The sequence below is a fragment of the Sinohyriopsis cumingii genome, chromosome 1, assembly GCF_028554795.1.
Source record: "Sinohyriopsis cumingii isolate HCF-2022 chromosome 1, ASM2855479v2, whole genome shotgun sequence".
Classification (NCBI taxonomy): Eukaryota; Metazoa; Mollusca; class Bivalvia; order Unionida; family Unionidae; genus Sinohyriopsis; species Sinohyriopsis cumingii.
The window spans coordinates 169,773,016-169,798,500 of NC_142961.1; the positions used below are offsets into that span (position 1 = coordinate 169,773,016).

A 25,485-nucleotide genomic window follows, 5' to 3' on the forward strand; every position below is an offset into this window, starting at 1 on the left:
TCTGGCTGACATTGTTTATATTAATAATTTCAGTTCATTTTGGCTTTTGTGTTTGGTTGGTTTTATATTTTTTTAAAGTATTTATTATTTTGTCATAGTAAGTAACATGTTTATGATGATAGTATTATGACTGTATGGTCTTAAACTAAGTAACAAGAAAGAGCAGAAACCAACAAGCTTTGTAAAATTCAACATATAAGTTATTTCCCTAGAATTCAAGGTGAAAATTTAAAAAGAACTTACAGTATTGCAAATTAAATCATAAATTGCTGGTCCTAATAAAGTTCTCATTAAATTCTAGTGATGGTCATATTAAGATCCAGCAATGAAGGCATCTATGGGCCTGTAGTCTTGAATTTACTAATGTACCAGTGCTCTGAAAGGTGACAATGTGCTAATAGTCTTCCAATTAATGAAAGTAATAAAATCCAAGATGTCTTTGTCTGAATTCACTATAATTTCATTAAGTACAATGTGCTAATAGTCTTCCAATTAATGAAAGTAATAAAATCCAAGATGTCTTTGTCTGAATTCACTATAATTTCATTAAGTAATGTTTCTGTCCAAGAATATTATTTAAGACCACTTTGTATTTCCAGTAAATTCCACACAATGAAATACTGAACACAACAAGAAGACAGATGTTGCCTAAAGATGTTTACACATGAATGAATGATTTGTCAGGTTAAGAAGACTAGAAACCCATCTACCTGATTTAGATCACAATTAGCATTTTCCGGAAATACTATGACCAAATGAAATTTTCCGTATTAGAATATTCGAAGTTTTTCACAAGATAAAATCTGTTACTAAAATTATAATAAGGATGTGGTAAACATCAGGTACACTAGGTATTTTTATGGGGAATACCAATAACCATGACTGAGACCCAAATAAATGTTTCCCTCTATTGATAATAATCCTAATATATAACCCACACTCCTAGGGAAATATTAACTATGTATTATTTGTTTACAAAAGAGAGACAACATCAGTGTCTCATGTCAGAAACAATTCAACTTTATACATTTAAACATAACGCATAATGATGGAGACAAAAACTAACAAAGAATACAATTAAATATACATAACAATAGATGTATAGACTTTAGTGTTTTAGCATTAATATCTAATTCAGAGGTTAACTAAATATAAATCACCATTAACAATGTGATTTTTAATGCATAAGTTATCACATAATTTTTTTAAATATCATTTTAAAATTAAATTTTCAATAAGTTCATTTTTTGTGGTTATCAGTTAAATGGATTTGCCAGAAGTTAACAGGACATAGAATATTTTCCATTTTATCAGTATATTTCCATGCCTTTACATAGAATAATTTCCATTGTTTTGGTATATTTTTGTGCCTTCATATTTTCTTCCATGAGTGATAGAGTCCAAATACCACTGTATGTTACACACCCATGACCATCATCCAACCTAATTAGGTACAGATGGTGGATTCAGGCATCAGGGTATCCCATTCTTCTTCAGCTTTTTTCAGATGTAAATATTTTGATTTCTCACAATAAGTACCTTACACTCATTACTAAAGATAACGTTCTTCCAATAATTAAAAAAAAAATTGTTTCCTCGTGTTTATACCACATTAAATGTTTTATTTTGTTGATCTCTCTGATTCTAATGTACTTCTTTGCATCTGCCTATGATGTCCCTCACAATTTAATTTTCTTTTGACATTGCTTTCAGATGCCAACACATGACTTTTTCATTGAAAATCTGTGTGATTTCTGTCAAACTTCGTCTCATATTTTTTACAACCCTCTAAATCCTCAGGCTATCTCAAGTACTTATTAAACATTGTGGGTTATTTTCTATAATTCCACAATTTTGATACCTGTTTAGAAAATGGTACACAGTACTTAACGGGCATTTTACATATCCTAGTGATTACTCTTCACACCTGCTCTATACAGTGATTGCATTCTTTTCCCGCAGTGTCAACTCTTCTCTCTTATGACCCATAATACTATTTAGAATGAAAGTGGATGATGTTTCAAGGCCATGTGACTTGCACATGAATACTTGTTTCTGTTCATATATGTATACAGTAAGAGAATTAAATTTGGCATGCTCACAGAGCTGTCACACAAAGAATAATGCATTTAATATAGCAAAAGATAATGATAACATCTTTTTGCCAATAATTTGAGCAAAGTCTCTGTTGATGTACATTTTCTGACATACATTCATCAATATTCTTTGATACACTGAATACATTTTTTTTATAAAATCCACTTTGCATTTAATTCCATTCACACAGTGTAACTGAAATTATTTTGAAAATGTAAATAAAACAACAACAAGGTATTAATAAATGCAAACTGCATTTGTGTTTTGTTTTGAGTTGGGCTAAGAACTTCTTTCTTTATCTGCTTCAATAATTATGTTGAATTTTTTGCATTTCATTCAGTTTCTTGGACACTGTTGTGTGTACAGTAATGAAACAATATTAGCATATTTATCTTGGAGGGTACTGCTCACCATTGGCAGTTATGTGTAGGGTTATGAAATTGTATGGGTGTGTTCAAATTATCAATATTAATCATATCAGAGTACTTAACATTTTGCTTGGAGAGACCTACTTTCTTACTCTAGTGACTATATAAGCTTTTTATGTGATGCCACAGTAGAGAAGGCAGTACAAAGCATTATTTGGATTTCCTTTTTCTCCTTTTCAGCACAACCTCCTCCGGAGGGGTGGAGAAATATATTGAATAAAGAAGGTCCTGAAGGTTTTGCTAAGGCAGTGAGGAAGCATAAGGGCCTTTTGCTTATGGACACAACCTTCAGAGATGCCCACCAGTCCCTGCTAGCCACCAGGATCAGGACCCATGACCTCAAGAGGATATCACCCTATGTATCTCACAGATTCAATAACATGTACAGCATAGAAAACTGGGGAGGTAAGAAAGGAATGGGTTGTGAAAAAAACAGCAAAAGTAACACTTTGATAACTGAAGCATCAATCACTGGAATACTTTACATCCCACAGATATCTTGGTCAGTCCTATGTAACACTGAAGTTAATGGCACTTCAAGAAGAACAATAATATAGGTAGAATATGGTGAAATGTATTTCTGTGCCAAAATTAAGGTTTCTTAATGTACCTTTGCCAAAGTTTGAATGGTCTTCACATTTGGGTTTGGGTAAGAAAGAAGCCTATTCATTTTGGGGTCAATAGGTGTCAAGATCTCTTTGAAAGAAGAAAATGATTTGCAACATAACTTCCTTTCTAGACCACATAGTTCAGGCAACGTTTGTAGAGAGCTGGCTTTTCAGATATGGGGAAGAACTTGTAATTGTGGGAGGGGGGGGGGGCAAAGGTGAAAGGTCAAGGTCATTGCAACTGAAAGAAAACAGGGTTTTCAGAGTAATTGAGTATACAACCTTGCCCTACTTGTACCTACCAGGAGGACCATTAAGCTTGGGGCAGGCCTATAATGTACCATCCATGGTCTTCTTGTTGGCAGACAATTAAATTTGGTCCTAATAATTTTTTTATAGAAATTTTATTCTAATAGCCTGTCAAACTTGGCTTTCTGCACATATAGTCTACTTGTATTCCAGCTTGAAGGCCTTAAATTGTGCTCCAGACATCTGGTTCTTGACATACACTGCTCAAAGGCCTCAACTTTGGTCTTAATATTCATTTCTAGACATGTACTGCTTTTATGATTCAGTGACAAAAATCCAGACCTCAACTTTTCCCATTAACAAGTAGTTCCTGACACATACTGCTTAAATGATCTAGTGATAAACCAGACCTCAACTTGTCCCCTTAACAAGCATATCTTGACACATGCTGATAATCTAGTGATAAATTACGTCTCAACTTGTCACCTAGACAAGCAGTTATTGACACATACTGATGATCTAGTGATAAACCAGGCCTCAACTTGTCCCCTAGACAAGCAGTTATTGACACATACTGATGATCTAGTGATAAACCAGGCCTCAACATGTCCCCTTAACAAGCATATCTTGTCACATGCTGATAATCTAGTGATAAACCCTGTCTCAACTTGTCCCCTTAACAAGCATATCTTGACACATACTGATGATCTAGTGATAAACCAGGCTGCAACTTGTCCCCTAGACAAGCAGTTCTTGACATATGCTGATGATCTAGTGATAAAGCAGGCCTCAACTTGTCCCCTAGACAAGCAGTTCTTGACACATGCTGATGATCTAGTGATAAAGCAGGCCTCAACTTGTTCCCTTAGCAGGCAGTCATTGACACATACTGATGATCTAGTGACAAACCAGGCCTCAACTTGTACCCTGAACATACAGTTCAAGAAATATATTGCTATGGGGATCCAATGACAAATCTGGCATCAATGCTTCATCTCACAAATAATGTCATACAGTTGAAGTCTAGACTTTCCATTGTTTTGACCAAAGTCAGACTTAAATTTATTACATTTATAATGTTCGATGGAATATGAAGGTTTGTACTGAGACTAAAGTTCTCTTATTTAAATCCAGGCATGGTTGACACTTACTGTTTAATTCCTGAGGCTAATTTGTTTAACATACTGTAGAGTCTAAAGCAGAGCTTAAGAGGAAGATTTCACTATCATACAACACCCACCCAATTTTGGTTAGTGTATACTGTGATATGGCATTGTTTTAATGTGCCAGCAGATAGTTAGGATAATGTCATAAATCCTGATCTCAATCTCAATATTTAATGTCATAATGATTCAGAACACTTAAGTCTTTTATACTGTTGCTTTATGTATTAGCCAAGACAATAACTCCTCTCAAACAAGAAAATCCATGGAGATGAAAACAACTGTTCCTTCAAATCAGTAGCCTTGGTGCATTACATCATTGTTGACATTACTTAATGCAAAATTACTTGCAAAAATATGCATATAATCGGATGCTGCTAGCTTGAAAAAAGATATTTGATGCAAGATACACTGCTGCCTCTAATTTTGCCATTGGCAGATTATTCTGAAAACTAGTACAAGACACTGTAGAAGGAGCTGTTTATCACAGCTGATTTTCTTTTCTGAGCAGATCTGATTTTTTCCAAAAGCAGTTGACCAATTATTTCAATCAGCTGAGATTTAAAGCAGCTGCCAAAACGTCCAAACTAATCAGTAGTTGGAGAATGTTGGGATGCATGAGAACTCTCAGAAAACCCTCAGATATTAGCTTGTTCCTCCTCACTTTTGTTGCTCGTTTTAAATCTTTACGCTGTTGTTTACCACTTTGATGCCACTTTGGCATTTGCCGTCACAAAAGTACATGGATCTTATTTCATAACTTTCAAAAACAATACTGTGAATTTAATAAAATTATTATGGGAGATCAGTTTTGGAGGAGGAGGGTCTAACAAACTACAAATTTAGATATGCACTGAACACTGATCCTTGTGTAGAAATGAGAGTCCCTTTCCCAATCTTCAAATTAAAGTACAGATGAAAATTTATACCCACAAAATAAGCATATTCACTCTTCAAAATATTTCATATAAATCACTCAGTATAATATCAGATTTTTCCATGCAGGTGCTACCTTTGATGTGGCATTAAGGTTCCTACATGAGTGTCCATGGGAACGACTGGATGCCCTTCGGAAGCTGATGCCCAACATACCATTCCAGATGCTACTCAGGGGTGCCAATGCTGTCGGCTACACAAACTATCCTGATAATGTTGTCTACAAGTAAGTAATTGTTTTAATCATCCACTGTGTGCAGTAGGGTCATCTGGATATGGTCCATTCCTTCTGTACTACTTCATTTGGGAAGCTTATTAAAGCATGAATGTGGTAAATGAGTTGAATTAAACAAATGAAATTATGTATGGAAATTTGTATAATATATACATATAATGATCACATTTAATTCTACACTTAATTTTTCACCGCTTCGGTGGCCTAGTGGTTAGAGCATCCGCCTCAGATGTGGGAGGTCATGGGTTTGACCCATGGCGGAGTCATACCAAAGACTTACAAAAATGGTACTAACAGCTTCCTTGCTTGGCGCTCAGCATTAAGAGGCTAGTGTTAGGACTGGTCAGCCTGGTGTCAGGATAATGTGACTGGGTGGGACATCATGCTACATGTCTGCGGCATGATGCTCCAGTGCTAGGCATCACTATAAACTGCCACACTGCAGACAACGTAGAGATATGACTGAAAATTTTTTAAAGCTATGTTAAAAATTCAAATCATGCACACACACTTAATTTTCATGACATTATGGCACATTTAAACTTTTTAAAATGTTTAAGCCAAATTGCAAATGGATTGACAATGTCTGTCTGTCCATCTTTTTGTCTGCTGTTAGCACTAAGGTTAGGGTTTGCATTTGTGTAATTTTCTCTGGCAATTTTACTTGTAGAGTTACATATTTTGGTGTTTAATAAATGTGAAAATTTGGTCAATATGACCTATACTTCATGGTCCATTGATTTTGGTAAACCCCATGGAATTTAGCTAACTTTTGTAGGCAATATTGCCTATGCAGTTTCTTAACTTAGTATGTAAACACATCATTGAAACCAGGTCTCTGGGACCTTTATTTAATGGTTCATTCATTTTTTTTTTACCATAGCATTTCACTTAGTTTTTGTAGGTTATTGTATGAATTGATCTCAGTTTCTCTGTTCACTATTGTTTGCAGAATCATGTACTGGGGGATGAAGATTTATCTTGAGGAGTACTACACATTTCAGTCAAAATTAGGTCACCATGAATTATATTTTCCACCACAATGACCTGCATAACCTGTGTTTAGCTAAGTTTCTCCAACACAATTGCTGCAGAGCCATGTTATTTGGTGTGTAAATTTGTCACAGAAAGTACTCCACTTCAGAGTCAAAACTAAGTGAAAATGACCTATATTTCACACTCTTGTGACCTGCATTAATCTTTGCATTTAGCTCAGTTTCTCATAAATTATTGTTTGTAGAGTCATGTGTCTATGTGGATACTTCACGGGAAGTACTTGAATCTGCAATTAAAGATAGCCACTGTAATCTATATTTATCACTCCAGTGATCTGTGTTAACCTTTGTCTTTAACTTATTTTCTAATGTACTGCTACTGCAGATTGACATAACTTGCTAGATACGATGCATCATAAAAAGTACTACACCATTTAGACAAAGCTTTGCAGTTGGTCCTTACTGTCATTCCTTTTAATTAAATTTTCTCAGTTTGTAGTTTTTCAGGCGAAAACACTGACTGCACAATTGCACAGAAGCTATTTGAATTGGGCAGATGAATTTTTGGGTATGGTTGTATGCATATTTAAATTTTCATGACATTAATTTGATTAACCTAGAGCAGAGTGCACAGCTCAAACATTTAGATGGGCCAGACCTTAACTGGAACTAAGTGGGCAACACTGCACAATTTTGTAGATAACCTACTTATTTTGTTTTAAAAAGTTTTGAACTCCTTAGACTTAGATTTCTTTTACAGTAGTGGGCAGTGATGGCATGCATGTTTTCCAAACACAAATCTAATTTCTTTTGTACCAATCACATATTTTATCATCAGCTTAAAAAGTCAGTTCATTATAATAACACTGGACAACAAATTTTTACAAAAGTCATGTTACTGAAATAAAATTAGTCAATTCTTATCAATTTTTATGTGCTGAACACGAATATGACAGTCAAATTGCAAAATTGGCTCTAGTTTTTTTGTAATCTGCAAGAAATTAATGTTTACATAACGAAATGCATTCCAATAGTAAAAGGTCAACTGTAATAGCCTACCTATAAAAAATCAAGTCATTGACTACATCTTAGATTTCTTCGCCTGTCTCTTGTACAGCTGTTCGGGAGCATCTCTGAGGAGTGTCCAGCAGTAGTCAGCCAGCATTGTAGTGGACCATTTTCCCTGGTATCTTTGTTCCATTGTTGCGATATCTTGATGAAAATGTTCGCCGTGTTCATCACTAACAATACCACAGTTGCTAGGAAAGAAATCCAAATGGGAATGAAGGAAGTGAATCTTTAGAGACATATTGCAGCCAAGTTTCTTATACTTCATCAACATGTCTTCTACTAGTTCCTTATTGTTTTCTGCCCTAACATTTCCGAGGAAGTTTGTAGAAACTAGGCGAAAAGCATTCCATGCTTGTTTCGCGTCACCTTCCAGCAAGTTGTTGAACCGGTCATCTTTGAAAAGCTCTCGAATCTGAGGACCCACAAAAACTCCCTCTTTAATCTTTGCTTCGCTGAGTCGAGGGAATTTTTCATGCAGGTATCGGAATGCTGGCAAAGTCCGGTCAATGGCTTTCACGAAGTTCTTCATCAAACCTAGTTTGATGTGAAGGGGTGGTAGCAAGATTTTCTGAGCCTCAACCAGAGCTGGGTGTTGGATATTCTTCTCTCCAATGGCTACATTCTGCCTGTGAGTCCATTCCTTCCTCATGTAGTGCATTTCCCTTGCTCAGCTATCCCACTCGCATAAGAAACACATGTATTTTGTATATCCTTGCTGCAGTCCCATTAAAAGGGCAACTACCTTCAAATCACCACAGAGGTGCCAGCTGTACTTGTTATACTCAATGGAATTCAGTAGCTGCCTTAAGTTATCGTATGTCTCTTTCATGTGGACAGCATACGCTACTGGAATAGATGGAAGAATGTTTCCATTGTGCAAAAGTACAGCCTTGAGACTCAGTTTCGAAGAGTCCACAAATAGTCTCCATTCTTGTGGGTCATGAGTGATTTTTAAAGCATTCATGAGGCCCTCAATATCGGAACAGAATATCAGATTACTTTCCTTTCTGAAGAAAGGCTCCAATTGCTGGTGGCGCTTTCGATATGCAGTAATTGTGACATCTTCTTCTAGAAGATTCCATTGTTGGAGTCTTGATCCTAGCAATTCTGCCTTGTTCTTTGATAAGTCCAAATCACGAATCAGGTCATTTAGTTCTTCCTGTGTTATTCTGTGTGGGGTTGATGATGCACCACAGTGAAAATCTGGATCACTGCATGCTGATGGACCAGGAGAAGAACAGGTCGACTCACCTTTGTCTTCGTCAGATGAATCAAGAGAATATTCTGCTGGAGGTTCTGGAATAGGAAGTCCCTCACCATGTGGAACTGGTCTCAATGCAGACGGAATGTTTGGGTAGACTATTCTCGACTTCTTTCGCTTCATTATTCCGCCGGAAAGAGGAGGAACCAAGCAGAAGTAACAGTCATTTAGGTGGTTGCTTGGCTCTCTCCACACCATTGGGACTGCAAACGGCATTGATGACCTTTTGCAGTTCAACCACTGTGAAAGCTGTGTTGTACATGTAGCACAGCATATATGCGGAGCCCAAGGCTTGTCTTGGTCACCAACCTTGCATCCGAAGTAAAGATGATATGCCTTCTTCACTTGAGAATTGATACTTTTCTTCTGGTTGGCAAATGTCACTTCCCCACAAATATAGCAAAAATTGTCCGCGGTATTAACACACTTTCGAGGCATTACTGTTCTTTATTGTACGTAAATGGATAAAATAATAAGTTTTATGTAACAGTAGCTTGAACTGTCTCGCACAACGTCTAAAATATTTTAAATGCTGAACCTATCTGATTGGGCTTTATATAGTACACTGCTTACGTCAGCTTCAGCAGCCGCCTGGCATTAGTATAATAGGCCTACACATGTATAGTACACTGCTGACGTCAACTTACTTCAGCAGCCACATGGCATTAGTATTGCATTGCATCAGAAAATGATGCAATCAACTGTGGATGATGTGAGCATGATGGTATTATGCAATGTTACATCATTATTCCGGATGTTGCTGCAGTCCTACTGGAGAAATTTACACAGTGAAACATAGAAAATGAGGTATATGAATATCTTCAAAACGAGAGCCAATACAAATTTTTCACGGTTATATTCGTGTTCGGCACACCAAAATACTACAGATTAGGGCCTTTTCAAGTCAGTAATGATTTCACTGTTGACCAGTGTAATCCAAGATTGAAGCAGAAAAATACAAGTTAAAACACTGTAGAAGGATAATCTATCATGCAGACATGTTGTTTACAGAAGGAAGTTTTACTTTTCCCACATTAACTAAAATATCTACAGCATTAAAAATTAGTGCCTGCCTCCTGGTCCAACGCTGATAATTTTCTGGTTGGGTCAACAAAATAATGAAGCATCAGTCCTAAAAGTTTTAGATTAAGCTCAGTGTTGTAGTTTTTTCTATCGAAATAAAAAGGTGGGCTCAACTAAAATGAGTCTCTTGATTTCAATTTTGTTTGAAACATTGGTATTTAAATCTGCTTCAGAAGCTAGCACCATTTTCTTCCCAAAATACTCACTGTTTATTTCATGTGAGTAACAGCCTTTGATTAACCATGGAGTAAGAGCTTCAACAACTGCTATCACAAGAGTGCCGCTTTAATAGGTAATCAGCTGTTACAACTAAGGCCTGGCATGAAATGCAAGCACTCCTCAGTCCTACTGTGCATGCACATTTCCTACCCAGTCACACATACAACAAACAGTACACATATTGAAGATGACCTCAGTCACCATGTTGTGTCTGAAGTTATTAATAAGAATATCTTACCATGGAATAAAGATACTTATTCATATTTTCAACTTTACCAGGCGTGGACCTTCAGATACGTTGTTTTAGTATCGGATATGTTTTTTCATTGTTTATTGTGTTAGATCATGTTACTGTTTGACATGTATTGACATTATGACCATGTGAAGAGTCTCTCTATCTTTCACTTCTTACCATTTGCTTTTCTCAGTAAATAATGTTGTATATTGACGTATGTAATTTTATTGCATTGTAACCTGTCTGAGAAGACACCTCCATATAGCAGACACCTGTTCATAATAGACAATTTTGAAGAATTCCTTAAGGAAAATCTATAATAAATGTTCTTTTAATATAGTGGACATCGTGACCTAACACACATGAATTTGCCTCCCTTGCAGCTCACCTCTGGCATTATATAGCATACACAGATTTGTGAAGACCAGCTTGTTTTGACAGCTAGATCTCATTGTATCTTAAGTTTGCTTAGCATAGATTCCTTAACTGATATGTTCTTGTTTCACTTAGATCAAAAAGAGTAGCAGTACATTGATAGGCATCGTACAAAGAAAACTGTGGCCTTGATTCTGTATAAACAGACCATCATAGGTGACTGGATCTGACTCAGATAGTATGATTTTAATAAATACACTTAACTGTAATCCTTATATTTGTGTTTAAAAATAAAAGTTACTTTATTGAGAATTTATTTAAAGGTCAATAACACATGTGATTTTGCCACTCTTTTGGTTATGGTTTATTAGTATTACAAGGCCAAGTACGTTTTTGTATGTTTGTGCAATCTTTACATTTTGTGTTTAGGCCCGTTTCAGGCACTGAGTTGGGGCATCTGTGTTCTGCAAGCTTGTTTATAGCTGTTTCTGCTTCATTCATTGATTTATTGTGTAAAAAATATTCACAGGTTCTGTGACCTAGCAGTTCAGCATGGAATGGACATCTTCAGAATATTTGACTCCCTGAACTATATTCCTAACATCGTTGTGGGTATGGAGGCTGTTGGGAAAGCAGGTATATTGTTGGGACTATACTTACTATAATGTTTCCATTGTTTGCAGTCTTTTAAGGGGTGAAAATACATTTCTAGTGTTTAGACAAAGACTAATACATGAGATATCATTGATCATTATTTAGTTCATAATTTGTTTTAATTCCCCTTGCTTTAGCATCAAGAATATTGTTATATCCTCCATCTTTATGTCAACCTTTATCTGTCTGTAAGACTGTTTTCTCATCTGTGGAAAGTCTGGTGTCCAATAGTATCTGCAGACTAGGTATAGTTTTTCACTCCTTCTGGTCATTTGCATTCTGGGAAGGGTCAAAAGATGAAATTTTAAAATGTCATTTAGAGTGACATTTGTAAATACTTCTTTGACAAAACTTCATATTTGCAGGAAGCTGCATAATGTGTGTTACAAATTTAAGGTTATGACTTCTGCCTAATGGGCTGGCACAGGTGGTTATGAGTCGAAGGGAGGTGAGTAGAAGATCAAAAGTGATAATATTTTATAATGGGCAATGTTAGAAAAAGTATTGGGATTTATGATGAAAGGACCATCACTATAGTGATTAAATTCAAAAGCATTTATAGCACCAGAGTTCTTAACATATGTGATTTGTGATTACATTCAGTATGATTGATACCTTAACACATGCTCATTTCAATGAGAATTGCTATATGTTTATTCTTTAAATACATTTTCCAATCATAGTACTTAAGGAGTCCTTCCACTACCTCACAGAGCCATTCCTCCCAAGTCAAACCAGATGTTAGCAACATTTTTGGACTTGTTTTAGCATTGAAAAATATTTACTAAGACAAGAGTGGTGTCTAGAGAGATTGGAGCCAGAATGCTTTCATTTGCTTGGTTCTACTTCAACTCATGCCTAGTCTGTACATTTCAAAGGCCTTACAAGTATCTTCCAGTTTTGTGCTTGTTATCAAGTTTGAGGGATCCAAGGAGTTTTCTCATCAACATCAGTCAAGGCTGTGCTGTTTTGAGTACCCCCAACAACCCAAGTATTTACTGAGCCCACTTTGCCCATGCCCTCTTCTGGTCATACCAGCACTGGACAGATTTTAAGGCTACCACCACCATATGTTGGCCAACATGCATGTACATTATGGTATTGGTAATGGTGCTTTATCCCTAGATATCCAGTACCAAATCTCAGTACCTCACATTAGCCAGCTTTATTCCTTGTCCACTAAATTGGTAGCAGTATCTTGCCTTGTGCATTACCAGCTTTGGGTATGGTGATCTGCTTTCCTGATGTACCCAGTTCTTGGAGATGGCAATGTTCCATAATGGTGAGAGACTACTTAGCCACTTGGGGCCCCCGAAATGGTCTTTGTATGTGTGTGTGTGTATATATATATATATACAATGCTGCTAAAGACCACTACATTGGAATATACTATCATCTTCAAAGTGTGAATTGTACTGAATGAGCAGGAACATGAAGGCCATCCCTGTAGTAAGAGCCTTCTCTCTACACTATTTTGGATAGTCTTGGAAACAGACTGTAGCATATGAGGGCACAGTTAATGCTGTAGAAGTTATTGTTTTGCCTCAAGTATGGCAGAAGCAAATGTCACAGTCAGGCTGCAATGGTTAAATTACATCTGTTAATAAAGTCCATGATTCCTTATAGGAGGAGTGATTGAAGCAGCCATGTCCTACACTGGGGATGTCTCTGATCCAAGCCGTACGAAGTACAATCTGGCATATTACATGAACCTAGCCACTGAACTTGTAAAAGCTGGAACTCATATCCTCTGTATTAAGGTAGGAACTGCTTCAGAGTGACATTTATTTGTTGGTTACTGTGGAAAGTGTCGGTGTTTCAAAAGGAAGTATTTGTATAACAGGATATTATGAATTACCAAACAGTTCTCATTTCATAATTTCCGAGTCAAATAAAACTTGGATCATGAAAATATACTAGCCAATCAAAGTAGTAATATTTTATCTGGCTGCAGTTTTATTTGGCAGTGTTTTCCATGGATAAAATTGTGTAGGATATTCAGTGTTATTTTCCTGTTTTATTGTTAATGTCTTGCCTGCATTGTCAGATAGTGTGACACAGAGAGCATCACCAGAATATCATCAGCAATGTTAAGATTCTATAATATAAAAGGTTGAATTTATTTTTCTCTCACTTGCAAAGCATAAGTAGGACATGGGCATCATTTTTCCAATGGTATTCTCATTGTTGTTGGCATAGGCATCAGTATTATGTGTTTGAGTTTAGCTCTGTTTTTCATTTACTGTTGCATATACAGTGGACTTAGTGTATTCATCACAGAGGGCACTGCACATCACAGCCCCAAAACGATCACAATGAACTACTTTTTAGGCTCCAGTGACTTTGCTGGGTATTTGAGATATGCCTCAGCTAAAGGCAAAGGGTTCAGCATAATTTTTGTTTAAAAAAATCACATAACATATATCATAATTGCTGAAAGGTGAGATATAGTGGTTTGAAAAACCCTTGTTATGCATAATCCTTAATAAACCAGCCTCAACTCCAGGTATGTTTATATCTACACAGTATGCTCTTCACCATGATTTATATGGCATATGTGGAAAATTTATCACCTTTTATTATTCTTTGACTTGTTGAATTACTGATAATTCACTAGTGAATTATTAATCAATTGATGGCTGTTATAGATGCAAATGTTCTGCCCGATTGGCTTGAAACGTGGTAGGATATTATCATATAGTGTCATCACCTGTACACTTTTAATGTTGAATCCATTATAACATACGGTTCATTCACATTTTACTGGTACTGTTGGTGCAGTGTACTGTTTGCTAAACTTGAAAGCAATCTGTACAACAGTTTTATTTACTTGATCTTGAAACAGATAATGACTCATAATATACATAATAGATTGAATAATACATTTCAGCATAGGTTATTCTCTTGTGTTTTTAATACAGTAGTACATACATCATAGTTATGTTAATTGATGTCTGTTTCCACTGTAGGATATGGCAGGTCTCCTTAAACCAAGAGCAGCCAAGTTACTAGTAGGTAGTCTGAGAGACCGATTCCCAGACATGCCCATTCATGTACACACTCATGACACATCAGGAAATGGTGTGGCCTCTATGTTAGCAGCAGCAGAGGCAGGAGCAGATGTTGTAGATGTTGCCGTGGATTCCATGTCTGGGATGACATCACAACCCAGTATGGGAGCAGTAGTGGCTGCCCTTGTGAAGACTGAACTGGACACTGGTAAGGATAACGTTGTAATGGAGATGATATGATGATAGTGGTAGAATTATTGTAATTACACCTCTTTCTCAGTAACTCATGCACAACAGAGTCCAAAAACATAGACTGCACTATAAGTGAGGGCATGAGCTATCGAGGGCCCTTCGAAAAATAAAAAGTGATGCCATCCCTGCTGGACAAAAGCATGGGGGAGGGGGAGAAACTAGGCTGTTTAATGGCTGAATGCTCATGTTATAATCATTTTGAGAATAATTGTCAATAAAGTGCTTTTTCTAATGAAGTTGATTGTTATTCTGTATAAATTACTTTTATTTTCAATATGCCCAACATGCGAAAGATCGTTAATATCATTCCAACTGGCTTCAACAACCTTCACATGTATGCAAATATATTTGTGTATTACCTCACAAAATTTTGTTGCTGTTGATTAGTCTGGTTCCCTGCTTATTATGATATAGACAAGTAGGAAGAAGGGAGTTTATAAAGTAGAGAAGCAGACAGCCTATTGATACACCGCAAAACAAGATTCCTTTTTTTTATTTTAGAAACGACATTTATTTCATGTAACAATGTTGGAACTCAATGGTTTTCTTTTCATTTGGTAAAATATTGATGCTGTGATTTCATTGCAAATAATAGTGAAGTTTTTCTAAATGCCAATTCAGGATTTTCTGAAACTTTCTTCTAAACATTGATCTTTATCTGTGAAACAGTGCTTTTTATTTCATGGAATATTCATTTCACTTGGTTGCCTTGCTCCCTTTGACCACATTTATGATGGGATAGCTTAATTTAAGGTACCCCAATTATATTAAGTACACAGTGATGTTTATAACAGTGTTCAATTGATCAATTCAGATGTGTTCATTCGACTTATGACCGGGTCCATTAGATCTTGTGCATGCCCTTTAACTTTTCTTTTGTTCCACGTCCTTTATTTGATACAAAAAATGAAATCAACTGATAATACAAAGGAGTTAAGCTTTTAATTCAGTGCAGTTAAGCTTTTAATTCATTGCAACAGTACAACAAATTTCATAAGTCAGATATCAAAACAAGGTCGGCACTTAATTAGATTCTCAGAGAAATGCTCATGGACATAGCTGTTAAGGTAGATTAAAACATTTTACTTTTGAATACAAGAGGGCACATCGCATATATGATTATTACACTTCAACCCAACTAAAAGATAGGCTATAATAAAAATTTCACTTGATAAAAAAAACTTATTTAATTGGTTTTTATTTATTAAAAAGTACTTACTTCACTAGGTGTAAGTGACATTTTCATTGATCGAAATTTCATTGAATATCATTATTTATGGCATTCTAATGATGTCGTTTGGAAAGAAAACATTAAAAAATATTTATGATTTCTTATTAAAAGTTGAACATTTCAAAACATTTATTAAAATTTCCCACTCCTATCTCCCGTTTTTAGTGATACAAGCGATATATCAAAGTTTCATTTACCAATTGTGATTGCAATTTTTTTCAACTTTTTGGTAAGTTCTAGTAATAAAAAAAAGGATCCACACTTGACCCCACATTATAAGCAGGTGCTTATTATAAATTGATAACTGAAACCTTGATATATCATTCATTTATTGTAAAAAATGTCAGTTATTGCTTGGAAATTTAGAATCAACATCATGCAATTTGCAAGTTTTAATAAGAAATCACTTACAGTATTTTGTTGGGTTTTTTGTGTGAAAAATTGTATGTTTCCTTCCATTTTTATGTAAGTTTGAAAAACAAACTGTACTTGTATTATAATGTGTTTTACTGTATAAACACTGTTTAGTACAATATAAGTTTTGATTTGATTTATATTTACCATTTTCATAAGCCATATCATTTCCAGATAGTATTTCCTAAGTCATCTGCCATTAAAAAGCCCATAGCTTGTAAAGGCAGCATTCATTTTATTTCCTCACTTGACATTCTTTTGACCTAGCCATCAACATGATACTTGTAAAATTTCAAAACTACTTTTGCTCATGTAGTAATGCAGCTATTAATAGCATTGGAATGGAGAAAGAAAACAAACCCATGCTAATTGAGAATATATGACTACAAGAAAATCTACATTTTTTTGTAGATAGTGGAAATATTTAACTTGCAAACCGGAAACATTTTGTATTGTCACTTGTAGATGTAAAATGTTTCCATATATCTACTAAAACAAACTTAGATATCATCTACAGACCAAAAGGTTGCACCTTAATTTGTTTGAACTTCATGTCTTACTTGTGCAAGCAAAAAGCTTCGTCATCATAATACTGATTTTACTTCAGACATGACATCTATTGTTTATTAAAGATGAAAGTATTTGCAACTAGGAATTACAATCATTATTTCAATGGTAATTCAGAGAGTCTTCATTTCTTCCAACTTTGTTGCATTGGTAATTTTTTTAATGTTTTATTTGTATGATACCATACATGCTCCATTATAAGTTGAGTTCAGCTGCAAATAACATAGTCCCTAATCTGCTGTCACATAAGGCATGGGCAGATTAGGGTCTGCATTGTTTATTCTGCTGATTATTTTTAACAAGATACATAGACCCAGATCAGCCACAACATTATGCAACCACAGAGCTGGGTCTTTACAGTTAGACTCCACTTATAAATAAGTGTATGCAGTACAGTGGAACCCCACTATAACATGATAATTGGGGTCCAAAAAATTGGATCGCGTTAATATTGGGGTCATGTTAATGCGGGGTTTTACAGTATTTTACTTTTTTCAGAGAACAACTCATTGGCACATATACGTGTATTCATGTCTAATGTGTATGACGAATAGGGTATCAACATCGTTTACTATCGTGCCGTCATGGCATGCAGTTCGTCTATAATGTATGTAATTCCATTGAAAAATTACACACATATTTACAATATTTAATATAAAAAAATCCCAGATCATTCTGTCGGAATTCAACGTCTAATATGCAGCATGAACAGAGTATCAACACCATTTACTTGCCATCTGATATCGTACAGTCGGGACTTGCAATTAATCCATAATATATGTAATTCCATTGCCAAAATTGCATACATATTTAAACTATTCAATAATTTTGTCACATATCATTATGTGTCTAAATTCAATGGGAAAAATTAACAGCAAAATTAGGTTAAGAAAGACAAAGCATGTGTACAGTTCATTAGGTTCCAGGGTCTATGAACGGTGTCTGTACAGATTTCATACTGCTAAAATTTTCTCATATGCGTTTATGTGTACATTACAAAATTCCAATAATTAACGCTTGTACGCCTATTCGTTTGAACAACTACAGCAAGAATAATTAACAATCAACACATGCTTCCAGTGTGCACATACCTTTTACTTCAGATTTTGTGAATATCGAAAAAAACGTGTGAAAACTACTATACTAATCACTAAGTGCAGTAGGCCTACGATGGTCACGAGTCACGTTTATAGTTTATTTTAGCTGAACGCATGTACAATTTCAAACCATTTCAATTTCCAGCTGATAAAGACGACATTATTTACTGGTTGACTGATTGCATCTAATAACACCGTCAAGCCCAGCAAACATCTTGGCGGCTTTTTTTTTTTTTTTAAAATGTTTATTAAATTGTGAGAATCTTTTATCAACCACCACATTGTCTGATGCTTGGTTGTGTATGCAGTTAAAGAAGAAACACATGTCAGCTATTGATTGAGCAACAATTGTTTACAGAATTAATTGAAGACAATCACAAAGATGACTTACTGGCTTTACTCATGGATCAGTAATAAGTAATAATGTTTATTTTGGCTTAACACTTATAGAACCTGGTGAAATTGTTTAATTTCAGAAGCCAAGCCACGATTGTATTAGATTCAAATTTGTACGCGAACTCTTCCCCATAATGATAATAAACATTTTACACACTATTTCTCGTACTTTAAACAAAGTATTTTTTGGGGTATGAGAAAAATACATGTACATGTATTTAAAATTTCAGGAACCATGCCACAATCGTATTATATTCGAATTCACACACGATCTATTCCCAAAAATGATTAAAAAAAATTTAGCGCAAAGTGCAGAGAACAAATTGTGTTTGTGAACTGACTGTTCCATAATGGTAAAATATTTTTTTAAAAACTAGGAAATTAATAGCGAGTTCATAAGAAAACCCCATACACATGTAAAACCCGAGAACTAAGTGCAGTATGCCTGCAATGGTCTCAGATCACTTTTATAAATTTTTTTACAGTTGAACACATGTACAATTTCATACCCATTCAGTTTCCAGCTAATAAAGCAGACATTATTTACTGGTCAACTGATTGTGTCTAATAACACTGCCAAGCCCAGCAAACATCTTGGTGGATTTTGTTTTTTGATGTTTATTAAACCGTGAGAATCTTTTATCAACCACTGCATTGTCTGCTGCTTGGTTGTGTATGCAGTTAAAGAAGACACAGATGTTAGCTATTGTTTGAGCAACAATTGTATACAGAATTAATTGATGACAATCACAAAGACGACCGACTGACTTTACTCATGGACCAGTAATAAGTAACATTTCCGATAATGTTTATTTTGGTGTAACACTTTCAGAACCTGGTGAAATTGTTAAATTTCAGAAGCTACGCCACGATTGTATTATATTGAAATTCATATGTGAACTCTTCCCCAAAATGATAATAAATGTTTTACACACTATTTCTGGTACTAAAAAAAATGTTCTTTTCCAGTACGAGAAAAATACACATACATGTATTAAAAATTTCATGAACCATGCCATGATCATATTAAATTCGAATTCATATGCGATGTCTTCCCCATAACAATAATAAATTTGTATACACTATTTCATGTACTTTGAAGTAAAAAAATATTTGTTCATGTGCAAATGAATATAAGAAATTTTGGGAGCCACACCATGACCGCGTTATATCCGAATTCGCATTATAGCGGGGTTGCACTGTACCATGATTTTGGTTTTTCTGTCAGTGTTAATAAACCAATTGTAAAAGGTTATAGACCTCGCAAGTCAAACTTCAAAGGTTGCACTTAGTGCTTATTGTGTTTTCATTGTTTTTCTTAGGAATCAGATTGGAAGATGTGTCAGCTTACTCAGCCTACTGGGAGCAGACAAGAAACTTGTATGGACCATTTGAATGTTGCACCACAATGAAGAGTGGCAATGCTGATGTCTACAAGAATGAAATCCCAGGCAAGCCTTATTTAATAACATTTATTTTTAACATTGATCTTAAAATTAGCAGTTGTATTCTCTTCTTTCATGAATCCAATGTTCATTTTGTTATTTAACAATTTGTTAGCAGAAAGCCTATCTTTCTTGAGCTAACGTGTTCTGTTATTAGTGCAGAAAAAAGGTAACAATTGCCTGAAGTAAAAAAATGTCATGTAACGAACAACAAATACAAATGTTGACTGAAGTGTAGAAAAATCCAGATTTAAGAAAAAAATTTCAGACATATTTTATCTGTGAGTTTTTTTTCCTTCTGACAAAGGAGAAATAAAGCAATGGTGATGTCATCTGAGGTTGTCATTTAAAGATGTATTTCATTTTTTTTAAATCAGATGGCCACTAAGATGCAGTAGTGCTGAGAGTAAACAGACACTTAAACTCGTGAAGTCTAAGTCTCAAGTTACATTGCACTTGGATAAGGAATTGGAAATAGGGATAGGAAATAGGGATAGTTCATTTTACTTTGCCTTTACCAACCTGATATCATTATCTCATTAAGGTTCATAAAATTTACTTGCAGTTGAGTCAGTTTGATTCAGTATCTAGGCATCAAGCCATTATATTGATATGGAAAAAACATCCTGTCAGTCAACTCTCCTTGCATCATGTAAATAATCTCAAAATTGCAAATTATACATGTCCAGCATTCTCAAAGTCATGGATAATTATGAACTCTGCAACACATCAAAAGGATGCCACAGCCTGCTGATTGCATTGAACAAGGGGCAGTTGGTCATATGTCTGGTTCACATACGGAATTATGTCATTATCTACATAACGTGATCATCAGAAAGTACTGATGGTGTAACTTTATGGACAGTGGTTGAAGTATAAATCACATAGATATGTTTAATTTACGGCATGTCAGTTACTCTTATGTCAGCTCTATTTGACATTGAGCATTAAGGACAAAGCATTGTGTAATTGATTGATCTTGTCAAGTGTTTCATTTATATTCCTACTGACTGTAATATTGTTTTAACCATTCAAAAGATTGTTGTCGGCATAATTTTGTTTTTTTCTATTCTTTGCTTTGCATATTTCTGGAGGTCAGTCTGCAAAATAAATACCTATAAATTAATTAATTTTCACAGAGGTGAATCCATGAACCATGAAAATGTTCTATTTTCACAAAACCATAAAAAACCATGAAAACTGATAACCAGTGAAATAAATGGAACCACAATAACCCATTCCTCAATCCATAAATTTAATTACATACAGAAATATCATTTTTCACAAAAACTTAAATTAGTCGATTCTCAGTTATATTATTAGACTGCATGTTAAATTCCTACTGCTTAATCCACAGGTGGTCAGTACACAAACCTTCAGTTCCAGGCCTTCAGTCTGGGTCTAGCTGACCAGTTTGAGGAGGTCAAGAAGATGTACGTGGAGGCCAACAAACTGCTGGGAGATTTGCCTAAGGTTAGTCTAACCATGCTCCATTATCACAATTTTGGGAGCCACAATAGCTTAGTTGGTTGGTAGAGCATCAGGCTCATCATTCAAATGTCACAGGTTCAATAACTAACCAGGCCAATTGGCTGCTTCTGTAAGCCTGTGGGAAGGGCACTTAGCTCCCATTACTATGATATGATAGAGCCAAGAATGTTAAAAGTGCCATTACAAAATAATAAACTAAAAAATTATCACAGTTCTACACAGCTGCTTGAATCAACCAGTCCAACACCTCTAGGCCTTTTCTCAGTTTTAAAATGGCCCCAACTCGCCCAGGCCTTTTCTGTTTAAGGTGGCCCCATCTCATCCAGGCCTTTTCTCTGTTTTAGGATGGCCCCAACTCTGCCAGGCCTTTTTTTATTTTTAAGATGTCCCTAACTCCTCCAGGTTTTTGTCTGTTTTAATATGGTTCCAACTCTTCCAGACCTTTTATCTGTTTTAAAATGATCTTATTATCAACCTTCCTCTATCCATAACTTCATCATTGCTGTTATTTCATTTGCTTACCTATAAGAAGTTTTACTTTCTTTCTTTCTTTTCACTGGTAAAGATGTAAAACTTTATAGTTATCCTTCTTGTTCCATTAGCATTAATGACAAATACAATCCAACAAAAGTGCTAGTTGTGAAAGAAATGTGCCATAAGAAGCAATAATGTATGTAATCCCTTTGTCTATCACTGTACTTCATATTTTGTTGATTGATATTGTTTTACTATTTCCTTTCCTTGTTAACTGATTGGTTCCTGCTGAAATGAATGTTTTTTAATATACTTATTGGTAGGTAACACCCTCCTCCAAGGTTGTAGGGGACTTGGCACAGTTCATGGTGCAGAACAAGCTGACGACTGCTTTAGTGGAGGAAAAGGCAGAAGAGTTGTCTTTCCCTGTCTCTGTGATTGAGTATTTCCAGGGGCACCTAGGAGAGCCACCAGGTGGCTATCCAGAGCCACTCAGATCCAAGGTAACAATCAAACCTGCAAAAGCTAAGGTGATATACCCTTAGGGTTCCCTTCAATGATATGTTTAACTAATTTATTCTTCCAAGAGGGAATAAAGTATAATACTTTTCTCTGCCCATATGTGTGCGTGTACCTTCCTGTTTTAATGTTTGTTATCAGAGTTTTCAGATAGTCCTCAGATAGTCTGAATTAAAATCAAATTAAAATCAAAATTAGTAGTAAGATATGTTCCTTGATTTTAAGTTCAGTTTCACCATTTTTATCTGTTTTTGTAACTTGGAATAATTGCCATCATTTGTTTTACAGATAAGCTTGTGAACCAAGAGACCTATTTCTTTTCATATTAACAATGTTAGAATAACTGAATGGATTAAAGTTGATTTAGTACACAGTTTTACATTAATAACATACATATTAAAGGCAATTTTGAACATTTCCTAAAATCTATTTAATGATTATGGTTTCTTGTTACACAGATGTCTGCTCTGAGAAATCACCATTTATACTATGCATAATAACAAGTCAAAGTGTTTAAATTTTCTTTAGATCAATGAAACTATAAACCAATTGTGTGATCAATACCATTGGCCTATGACAATTTTCATTTGCATTTACCTGGGAAAGGTTTGCTTAATTTTATTTCTTTGTGAACTGTTTCTTTACACTTTGATTCATAGTTAATCAGAGTTGAAAAAAACAACATTTAATGGTTAAAAACAAGATGGAGTTAACCAAAATGACATTTTATACAGACAACCTATAATTATCAGATTTGTTCAGGGCTTGTCAGACTGTAGTAAGGATACGTCTTTGTAAGTCACACAATACTGTGTTGAAAGAAAGTCACTGTGACCTACATTTGTGTATAAAATGTATATCATACAGGCCAGCCTCTATCTCTCATGCAGAATGTGTATACTGTAAACTGTAAGAGAACCATTTTTACTCCAGTGACAACTTTACTCAGAATATAGATTTCTTGGGTCAATGAATAACATTTAGGTCTCAAATTGCATATATGGATGCATCTTGCAAGTTGTACCTCCTGAAAATAAAAGTAGGTCATTGTCACCTACTCTTAGCAAACAAGGAACTTCATCACTGTAGTAAGGTGCAGTTCATATCTTTGTTACTGTGAGCATAAATAGTCCATGTTCCCCACATTGCATTCTGCACCATCATACTCCTAAACCAATATTTTAATGTAACCCAAATTAGCCCCTCCTGTTTCTATGTATGCTAAACTAGCTGGTATTTTCAAAGATGAATAGATTGTTTATGTGATTTATGTTATTTAGATAGAAAATATCAAGTCTCATGATTTTTCATGTTATTTTGGTGGACTTACTTGACTATATATAATTAACGAATTGCTAAAATCAGAGATAGCCATGCTGTGAGACATTGACCAAAAGAGCCTTTGGGATGGTCTGTTGTCAATCCATTGTCTGTCATCTGTCCATCCATTGGCACAAATTTATTGTCACCACTCCACCTAAACTACTTGGAGGATTGCCATGAAACTTGACAATCACATTTTTCCCATGGTCTAGCAATTTTTTTTATTGCTACTCATCCTGAATGGATGGTAGTATCAACATGATGTTTTACTATAAGACTTTTTATAATGTCTGGTTGGTACTACATGAAAATGGTGCGATCAGGTGTCCAATATGACCACCACAGTGGCCATCTTGAAAATCTTGATATCGTTACTCCTGCTAAATGGATGGTCATTTCAACATGAAAGATTTCATATGATGTTGTGGCTTTTCTAATGAAAATGGGACTGATCCAATATCCTATTTTCTTTTTGCAAATCATACTGAATGAAAAGGAATATTACCGTGTGGTTTTAACTGGAAGACTTCTTATGATGTCTTGCTGGTCCTAAAGGAAAATGGGGCTGATCTGTTTGCCTGATACGGCTGCCACAGTGGCTGTTTTGAAAATGTTGTTATTGTTAATCAGATAGAAAGTAATATTGCCACAGGATTTTCACCAGAATTCTTAGGATGTATAGTTGTCAGAAATAAAATGGTGTTGATGTGGCACCCAATATGGCTGCATCAGCAGTTATCTTGAAAATATTATCACTAATCTAGAATAGATGGTCATATCAACGTGGGTTTTTTGCTAAACAATTTCTTATGATATCTTTTTGTTCCTGATGGTGCTATTCAACATTCAGCTTGTCTGCCACATGGCCACCTTGAAATTCTTGTTTTCATTATTTCTCGTGAATGAATGGTCAAATCAGCATGGGATTTTCACTGAAAAACTTCTTATTGTGTATACTTGGGATTAGTGGTGCCATTTACACATTCAGTATGCTTGCCACAGTGGCCATCTTGAAAATCTTGTTAACACTATTTCTCCTAAATGAATGGTCATATCAGCATGGGGCTTTCATTGGAAGACTTTATGATGTCTAGTTGGTGCCAATTTGACTTCTAATATGTCTGCCACATTTGTGCTTTCACCAAAAGACTTCGTATGATGTCTTGTTGGTACTAAATAGAAATGGTACCAGTCTTATATACTGAACCTCGGCAAGACTTACAAAAATGGTACTAGTAGCTGCCTTGCTTGGTGCTCAGGATTAAGAGGTTAGTTTTAGGGTAATGTGACTGGTGGGACTTTATGATACATGTCTGCAGCGTGATGTCTCAGTGCTAGACATCTATATAAACTGCCACACTGCAGATGTTGTAGCAGTATGACTCAGATCATTAAAACTACATTAAAAATAAAGAAAAAAACACACATGTACACATAGTTTTAAAATCTTGTGATCAATGAAGAAGATCAATTTAATTAGTTTCAACATTCAGCAGTTAAGAGGAAGAAATGGTCTTATCTTGAATGCCTGGAAATTCTTTGCGACCAGTAGAGCATCAGTCTCTTTGAAGGACTCTCTTTTTTTTCCTACAGTATTTTATTTTGAAAATATTAACACTTTATATAACAAAGGAATGTCTAGGTTAGTGTGTTCAT

The 25,485-nt window shown here is 35.2% G+C and overlaps 1 protein-coding gene across 2 annotated transcripts in view; it reads left to right on the forward strand.

Annotated features, from left to right (window-relative positions):
• Window positions 1–25,485, forward strand: part of LOC149808364 (pyruvate carboxylase, mitochondrial-like) — a 104,971-nt gene that overhangs the window by 54,306 nt on the left and 25,180 nt on the right. For both annotated transcript variants that reach the window (XM_089976150.1, XM_089976159.1), the window contains 8 exons: window positions 2,706–2,930; window positions 5,551–5,707; window positions 11,485–11,591; window positions 13,236–13,369; window positions 14,579–14,828; window positions 19,900–20,028; window positions 21,380–21,495; window positions 22,311–22,490. In XM_089976150.1, coding sequence (XP_089832276.1) covers window positions 2,706–2,930; window positions 5,551–5,707; window positions 11,485–11,591; window positions 13,236–13,369; window positions 14,579–14,828; window positions 19,900–20,028; window positions 21,380–21,495; window positions 22,311–22,490 — 1,298 coding nt within the window. The remainder of the gene's footprint in view (window positions 1–2,705; window positions 2,931–5,550; window positions 5,708–11,484; window positions 11,592–13,235; window positions 13,370–14,578; window positions 14,829–19,899; window positions 20,029–21,379; window positions 21,496–22,310; window positions 22,491–25,485) is intronic.